Source organism: Cibotium barometz, chromosome 54 (assembly GCF_041138505.1).
Source record: "Cibotium barometz isolate CiBa-2024 chromosome 54, ASM4113850v1, whole genome shotgun sequence".
In the NCBI taxonomy this organism is placed as follows: Eukaryota; Viridiplantae; Streptophyta; class Polypodiopsida; order Cyatheales; family Cibotiaceae; genus Cibotium; species Cibotium barometz.
The window spans coordinates 37,084,443-37,093,721 of NC_141099.1; the positions used below are offsets into that span (position 1 = coordinate 37,084,443).

At 45.2% G+C, this 9,279-nt stretch overlaps 1 protein-coding gene across 1 annotated transcript; it reads right to left on the reverse strand.

Moving 5' to 3' along the window:
• Positions 1-6,827: 6,827 nt before the first annotated feature.
• LOC147608110 (uncharacterized) lies at positions 6,828-9,068 on the reverse strand. The gene has a single exon (XM_086789752.1). The coding sequence runs from the start codon at positions 8,742-8,744 to the stop codon at positions 7,071-7,073; it is 1,674 nt and encodes a 557-aa protein (XP_086645878.1). The 5' UTR covers positions 8,745-9,068; the 3' UTR covers positions 6,828-7,070.
• Between the last annotated feature and the right edge of the window lie 211 nt (positions 9,069-9,279).

Below are 9,279 nucleotides of genomic sequence, written 5' to 3' on the forward strand. Positions count from 1 at the left end.
GGAGACAGTTCACATGTAGATACACTCCGCAGCAAAATGGAGTTGCTGAGCGGAAAAACAGGCACATTGCTAAGATTGTGCGAGCATTGATGGAAGAGAAGAATATGCCGCATAGCTATTGGGCTGAGGCTGTTTCTACAGCAGTTTACATCATGAACAGGACACCAACTGCAGCCATACATGATGTAACTCCAGAGGAGAGGTTTACTAGCAGAAAACCTGATTTGTCTCATCTGAAAGTTTTTGGATGCATTGCATATGTGCATGTGCCAGATGAACTGAGAACTAAGCTGGATCCAAAAGCTGAAAAATGTGTGTTTATTGGATATTCCCTTGAGCAAAAGGGATACATGTGTTATAACCCTGCTACACGTGAGTTGAGGGTAAGCAGGGATGTTGTTTTTGATGAGATAAGCAGCTGGTATGCTACTGAAAAAGAACCTGTTGTTGGGGCTGATGTGAGTGGGTGTGGTTGCACAGAATGTAGGTCAGCAATCACAGTCTTTGAGTAGACCAAGAGAGTCCTCATCTATGGGTCTGTTGTTGATAGACCATGGAGTGGCAGGCTGCGTCATAACACCAGCCCTGCAAATGTGATTACTATATCACGTAAAGGAAAAGAGAAAGTGGTTGAGGCCCTTGGTATGCCTGACATTTCTGCAGGGCATTCTCATGTTGATGGAGAGTCTAGTGGCTCAGATATGAGCCTTGATGAGGAGCTTGGGATCCTAGCTATGAGAACACTTGGTGTAAAGAAGGCTATGGAAGCCATGAATGAGAAGCTGCGAAGATCTGGGAGAGTGAAAAATCCTGTGCAGAGATTTACCTATGATGGTTATGTGGCACATCACTATGCATATATGGCAAAGGTTGTGCAGGTTGTTGAGCCCACATGCATTAATGAGGCTGTTGGAAATGTGTGTTGGGAGAAAGCTATGGATGAGGAGATGGATGCACTATATGGAAATGAGACTTGGGATTTAGTGCAATTGCATGAAGGCAAGAAAGCCATTGGATGCAAGTGGGTGTACAAAGTAAAACATAACAGTGATGGAAGCATAAACAGGTATAAGGCTAGGTTGGTAGCCAAAGGGTATGCGCAGACATATGGCATTGATTATGAGGAAACTTTCAGCCCAGTTGCCAAGATGGCAACAGTGAGAGTTTGGCTGCGTCAAAGCAATGGTCTTTACATCAGATGGATGTAAAGAATGCATTCTTGCATGGGGATTTGCAAGAAGAGGTGTATATGTTGCAGCCACTTGGTTATAAGGATGTGGGTTACCCCGAGCATGTTTGCAAGTTGAAGAAAGCCTTGTATGGCTTAAAGCAAGCACCAAGAGCTTGGTCTGACAAGATTTCTGAATATCTTGTCACTATTGGCTTTCATGTAGCCAATGCAGATTTCTCGCTGTATGTGAGACATGGTGATAGAGGGGTTGTGCTTGTTGTCATCTATGTAGATGACTTGATCATTACGGGGGACCATGATGCAAAGATCTTTGATGTAAAGATCCTACTTAGACAGAAGTTTGAAATGAAGGATCTCGGAGAGCTCAGATATTTCTTGGGCATTGAGGTGATTAGGTCACCACATGGTATTGGATTACTGCAGAGACAGTATGGCTTGGACATGTTGTCCAAGTATGGTATGACAGGCTGTAAGCCTATCTCAGTGCCATTGGATCAGAATGGCAAGTTGAGTGCAGACTCAGGAGAGATCTTGGAGGATCCTACTATGTATAGGCGCATAGTAGGAAGCTTGATATACATGATGATCACCAGGACACATTTGAGCTATGCTGTTGGGTTGGTGAGTCAGTTTATGCAGGTTCCACGGAAACCGCATTTGGATGCAGTGAGACGCATACTGAGGTATGTGAGGTCTACTTTGCATTGTGGACTATTCTATGAGACTGGGACAGAGATATGTGTACATGGGTACACAGATGCTGATTGGGCTGGTAGTATCTCAGATAGAAGATCTACCAGTGGATTCATGTTTTCTTTGGGGAGTGCTGCTGTGACTTGGAGCAGCAAGAAGCAGTCTACGGTTGCTCTATCCAGTACAGAGGCCGAGTACAGAGGAGCTGCTATGGCAGCATGAGATAGCTTGGTTGAGAAAGCTACTTGCAGATTTGGGTCTATCAGTGGATAGACAAGTTGTCATTTTTTGTGACAACATTAGCAGCATACAGTGTTGGCCAGGAACCTAGTCTTTCATGCTCGTACGAAGCACATAGAGGTCCACTACCACTTCGTCAGAGAGAAGGTCTTGGCAGGAGATCTTGACCTTGTTAATGTCAGCACAGAGGATCAGGTAGCTGACATCTTCACCAAAGCATTGGGTACAGAGAAGCTCCGTAGATTCAGGGCTTCGCTTGGTGTACATGAGATGGAGTTGAGCTCGAGGGGGAGTGTTGAGATATCGAGCTCGTCTAGTGAGGCGGTGGACACTGAGATGACCCGCCCGGGGGATAGGCCCCACACTTACACCACTGGCATGGTTGGTGAGATCTTGGGTGATATGCGGCCAGTGGGATGACAGGCTGTGTGATAGCCATTCTAGAGACTGGCATAGTTATAGCGCCAGCTCATTTAGTTGGGTTCACACTATAGAGAACCCGTGTATGTATTGGTTGAGTACCTTTCATATTATGTGTACTCTTATCTTTGTATATGTGTGTTGAGTGTTGAGTGAAGAAGAAGAAGATTTTTAGCCTCTCACCTTGTGTGTTCTTCATCTTTGCTATGGTAGATTGGCCCTATGACCCTATGTAGCTTGACCCTCGAGCCAAGCTAGATTCTCTTGTGTGTGGTAAACTTGGTCCAAAGGTCACTCTAGATTCACTTGTGTTCCTTAGGTCCATTCTCTCCAGGTAGAATGGCCCTTGGGCCATTCTTGCAAGCACAATGTACTTTAGAATGGCCGTGGGGCCATTCTCTCCAAATTTCATGGTAGAATGTCCCTTGGTCCATTCTTGCAAGCACAATGTACTTTAGAATGGCCCTAGCGCCATTCTACATACACAATGTGCTTTGGAATGGCCCTAGGAATAATCTCCACTCCCTTGTATCAACTCTTGGTAAATTTTAGAATGGTCCTTGGGCCAATGTCTAAAAGTGCTTGCATAAATTTTAGAATTTTCCTTGGGTGGCCAATCTCTTGAGAAAATGTCCCTAGGGCCATTCCATCATGTAATCTTGAGAGAATGGCCCTAGGGAACACAAGATAATCTTGAGTGACCCTTGTAAGGGAATCTACCTTGGCCCTAAGGCCCGTCTCAACATGTTCTTCCATAAAATATTAAAATATTAAGACTTGCAAGAATGGCCCTAGGGAAAAGCTCTTTTGAGCATGTCCCTAAGGCAAATCTATCATGCAATCTTGAGACAATGGATCTAGGGAACACAACAAAATCTAGGGTGATCCTTATAAGGGAATCTAGCTTGGCCCTAGGGCCAAGCTGCCAAGCAAAGATGAAGTACAATTGTTTAGGGTGATAGGGCCAAGCTAGATTCTCTTGTGTGCAGTAGAGATTCTCTTCTATTCCCTAGGAACATTGTCTGGAATCTATCTTTGCCCTAGGGTCCAGCTACCATCATGAACAAATCCACATCATCCTTCCTGGTAGATTGGTCAAAGGGCCAAGCTACCATCAATAAAGCAACACCATCTTTGCTAGTAGATTGGCACAAGGGCCAAGCTACCATCAACAAAGAAACACCATCTTTGCTATGGTAGATTGGCCCTATGACCCTATGTAGCTTGACCTGGGGGCCAAGCTAGATTCTCTTGTGTGTGGTAGCTTGGTCCAAGGGTCACTCTAGATTCACTTGTGTTCCTCGGGTCCATTCTCTCTCCAGATTGCATGGTAGAATGGCCTTGAGCCATTCTTGCACCAAGCACAATGTACTTTAGAATGGCCCTAGGGCCACTCTCTCTCCAAATTGCATGGTAGAATGTCCCTTGGGCCATTCTTGCAAGCACAATATACTTTCAAATGGGCCTAGGGCCATTCTTCATACAACACAATATGCTTGAGAATGGCCCCAGGCATAATCTCCACTCCCTTGTTTATCAACTCTTGGTAAATTTTAGAATGGTCCTTGGGCCAATGTCTATATGTTCTTTCATAAATTTTAGAATTTTCCTTGGGCCAATGTCTTGAGAGAATGGCCCTAGGGCCATTCTATCATGCAATCTTTAGAGAATGGCCGTAGGGAACACAAGATAATCTTGAGTGATCCTTGCAAGGGAATCGACCTTAGTCCTAATGCCCATCTCAACATGTGCTTGTCTAAAATATTAAAATATTAAGACTTGCAAGAATGGACCTAGGGAAAATCTCTTTTGAGAATGTCCCTGAGGCCATTCTATCATGCAATCCTGAGACAATGCATCTAGGGAACACAAAAGAATCTAGAGTGACCATTGTGAGGGAATCTAGCTTGGCCCTAGGGCCAAGCTACCATGGATAAATCTACATCATCTTTGCAGGTAGATTGGTCAAAGGGCTAACCTACCATCAGCAAAGAAAAACCATCTTGATGTTAGATTGGCCACACCATCAACAAAGCAACACCACCTTTGAGGGTAGATTGGCACTAGGGCCACGCTGCTAACAAAGATGAAGTACAATTGTTCATGGTGGTATCCTAACCCTAGGGGCAAGCTAGATTCTCTTGTGTACAGCCGAGACTCTCTTATGTTCCCTGGGGCCGTTGTCTAGAATCTAGTTTTGCCCTAGGGTCAAGCTACCATGAACAAAGCCACATCATCCTTGCTGCTGGTAGATTGGTCATAGGGCCAAGCTACCATCAACAGAGCAACACCATCTTTGCTAGTAGATTGGCCTAAGGGCCAAGCTACCGTCAACAAAGAAACACCATCTTTGCTAGTATATTGGCCCTATGACCCTAGGGCCAAGCTAGATTCTCTTGTCTATGGTAGCTTGGTCTAAGGGTAACTCTAGATTCTCTTATGTTCTCTAGGGCCATGCAAACACAATGTTCTTTAGAATGGCCCTATGTCCAAGATACCATGAACAAATCTACATCATCTTGGCTTGGTAGATTGGTCCTAGGTCCAAGCTACCATCAACAAAGCAACACCATCTTTGCTATGGTAGATTGGCCCTATGACCCTATGTAGCTTGACCCTCAGGCCAAGCTAGATTCTCTTGTGTGTGGTAGCTTAGTCCAAGGGTCACTCTAGATTCACTTGTGTTCCTTAGGTCCATTCTCTCTCCAGATTGCATATGGTAGAATTTTCCTTGGTCCATTCTTGTAAGCTTAATGTACTTTAGAATGGCCCTAGGGCCATTCTACATACACAACGTGCTTGAGAATGGCCCTAGGAACAATCTCCACTCCCTTGTTACTTGTATCAACTCTAGTAAATTTTAGAATGGTCCTTGGGCCAATGTCTAAATGTGCTTGCATAAAGTTTCCTTGGGCCAATAGCACGTGTGTGAGGGAGAGTGAGAGTGCAACCCTTTAATATTATTTTTCTTTTGTTTAAGTGTGTGTGTGTGTGTGTGTTTGAGAGAGAGAGAGAGAGAGACAGAGATCAATTTCACTTTGTGAGTGTGTGTGTGGGTGCGTGTGTGTATGTGTGTTGGTTTTCTAAAAATGATGAATTTTTTTTAAAGTGTTTTGTTTATTTGAAACATCATGTGTGTGTGTGTGTGTGTGTGTATGAAAGAGAGAGAGAGAGAGAGAGAGAGTGGTTGTGTGTGAGATTTTTTTTTAAAATGTTGAGTTTTTTTAAAAATGTTTTATTAACACACACACACACTTTGAAATAGCGGGTGTGTGAGAGAGAGAGAGAGAGAGTGCAACCTCTAATATTATTTTTCTTTTGTTTAAGTGTGTGTGTGTGTGTGTTTGAGAGAGAGAGAGAGAGATCAATTTCACTTTGTGAGTGAGTGTGTGTGTGTGTGCACGCGTGGCGTGTGTATGTGTGTGTTGGTTTTCTAAAAACGATGAAAGTTTTTTAAAATGTTTTGTTTATTTGAAATATCATGTGTGTGTGTGTGGGTGGGTGGGTGTGTATGAGATTGTTTTAAAAATGTTGAGTTTTTTTAAAAATATTTTATTAATACACTCACACTTTGAAATAGCGCGCGCGCGTGTGTGTGTATGAGATTGTTTTAAAAATGTTGAGTTTTTTTTAAAATATTTTATTAATACTCACACTTTGAAATAGCGTGCGCGCGCGTGTGTGAGAGAGAGAGAGAGAGTGCAACCCTTTAATATTATTTTTCTTTTGTTTAAATGTGTGTGTGTGTTTGAGAGAGAGAGAGAGAGAGAGAGAGAGAGAGAGATCAATTTCACTTTGTGTGTGTGTGTGTGTGTGTGTGTGTGTTAAAAACGAGAGAGAGAGAGAGAGAGAGAGAGGTCAATTTCACTTTGTGTGTGTGTGTGTGTGTGTGTTAAAAAACGATGAAAGTTTTTAAAAATATTTTATTAATTTGAAATAGCATGTGTGTGTGTGTGTGTGTGTGTGTGAGAGAGAGAGAGAGAGAGTGGTTGTGTGTGGGTAGGGGTGTGTGAGATTTTTTTTTAAAATGTTGAGTTTTAAAAAAAATATTTTATTAATACACACACATTCACTTTGTGAGTGTGTGTTTGTGCGTGAGTATGTATGTGTGTGTTGGTTGAGAGATCATCTACAACGCGATCTAGTGTACATATCAGAATGTGGCTATTGCAAGCTACATGCGTAATTAGAGACATTTTAAAAGGTTGTACTATGTGTGTGTGTTTTTGAGAGAGAGAGAGATCAATTTCACTTTGTACATTATAAAGTGCAACACAACCCATGCGTGTCAAAGCTTGTACAATGGGGGCTTGAATGAGTAACCTTGTGGGCCTCTCCATTATACTAATTGGGGGACAAGGATGAGCCATTTATTTTTATACACGCAAGATTACTCTTGCTCGTGAGGAACCGGTCATGCCACTGGTATATTGAACACGCACTAGTAACGTCCTACAGGCTACCGGCCCTTTATTTAATACAAAACCAGGAGCCGAGTGAAGTAAGGAAACAGTGAATTAGGCCTTCAAAAATTATGGACATGGCGGAGGATGAGCCAGACCGAGAAACCGACTATGAGGATGGTCAGAGAGGCTGCGGTGTAGCTGGTGCACCTGCTCCTCAAAATTTCTTTGAGTCCTCGGCGTTCCTGAGTTTCTTTGGGGGCTCGAGGTTTAACCGCAGGACTCCAGCTTGCTGGGGACCCTCTTAACAGGGCTTTCACGTAGTCTACTTCGTCCGGCAGGATATGCTGGTCCCGCCGACTGTTGTAAGGCGGGCGCAGCAGGCATGTCCGAATCTCGGTGATATCTGTAGGGTTCATGAGCTGGAGGGCGTAGCCGGCGACGGCTTGCGTCCTCTTCCAGCTATCTTCGCAGCGAATGATGGCCCGCAGGTTTTCCTCGAGCTTTTGCAGCTTGCTCCCCGTGCAGTAGCTGATGTTCAGCCTCTCCTCGTCATCGCCTAGGACCGGCCAAGGCAGCAGATTGATCAGGATCTTGATGAACACCAGGGACTTGTCGTGCTTCCCGGCCGCAACCGCATCGTCGATCCGGTCCATCACAACGTCCGCCAGTTTCTCCCCGCGCTCGCTCTTTACGCCCAACATGCCCTCCGGATCCTTCTTGGCCAACTGTTCGAAGCTCGAGGTGGCCGCCCGCCCGGTCCCCTTATTGCCCAGCGCCTCCGCCAGCTTCGCCAATAGTTTTCTCTCCAGCCGCCAGGGTTTCTTTCCCTCATCCTCAAGATAATCCTCCCGCGCCGCCCACAGTCCCACCACGTTGGCCGCCGCCTCTCTCTCAAAGGTGTCCCCGGATTCCAAGGCAACACTGGCAGCCTCGAACCCTTTGCCGTGGGGGTGGCAATACAGATAATCGATCATATCACCATAGAGCTGGTCCACTACCAGAGCCCGAGAATTTCTCCTGTACTCCTCCGCTTGCAATTGGAAAGAAAAAGCCAGCAAGTCGAGATTGGTGGAGTGAAGCAGCCCCTCGTCCATGCCCTTCCACACCATCTTCTCGTAGACTTTGCGCAGGCTGGAGGACGTGACAAATAAGAGAATGAACGTTTTTGAGAACAGAACTGCTACGGCAGCAATGACGGCGTTCACCAGCACCAGCACATAGAAGATGAAGAGAGAGGTGTTCAACCCATCGAAACCCTCTTGCAAATCTGACGGGCGCGCATGCAGAACCTTCAGATCTTGCAAGCGACGTATGGGGACAAGTATGCTGATGGCAATTACGATCAACTGAACGGCTTGGTCCATGATCCGGGCTGCCGCCAGGACGCTCTGCCAGAGACCATCATTATACACCAACTTCTTGGGGTCGGCGCTGCCGTAGATGAGCTTCCGAGTGACGAAATTGCCGAAGAGTGTAGCTGCAGCAAGCCGCAGTGCCTCCAGCAACAGCAAGGCCGTCACAGAGTAGTAATCATGCTCATTCAATGAAGTAACCAGCCCGCCCAAGATCACGGCCGACGCCCATGTGAGCGCACAGAACCCCAAGAACCAGTTCAAGCTGTAGAAACAATTTGTGATGAAGGCCATGATCTTCACGTTCTTCAGCCGTGCGTGGTAATCCTCAAAGACGGCATCTTTCTTCCTACGAGCAGTCTGTGGCTCGTTGCCTGGCGCGGTGTTGATCCCATCTTCGGCAGTAGTCGAAAAGGGTACCGAGGTAGAGCTTCTCGCCATATCTCTTGTGTGTCTGTCTGTCTGTCTGTCTCTCTCTCTCTCGCTGGGACAGCACTCACCGAGTCTCAAGAAACCAGGCTCTAGATTGGGATCTCGATCACGCACAGCAAAAAGGGCGGAATGATCAGAGTATTCAAGGACTCGTGCAGTAGTGAAAAGCCCATTAGTGCCTTTCGAACATCAACTTGAAGAAAGACCAGACTCCGCGTAGTACATACAATTAAAGAGCAAGATGACCTTTTCCGGATGCCGTTAAAAAAGTACCTTTTAAATAAAGCCTTTCTTAAAAATGCATTTCAGCAAAAGTCTCGATTTTTTTTTTTAAGTTCACACTCTTCACCAGAAAGTCATTAAGAACACCGGGGTGGTCGGCGCCACTAAGGCTGAAATTTGAAGGCCTACCCTTAACCTTAGATTGAAGGCCATAAACTAGCTTGACCTTCAAAAATTAACTAAATAGGATAAGCCATATAGACTTGAGGCCATAACTAGCTTGACCCTCAAAATTAACTATATAGGATAATGGATAGTGAAG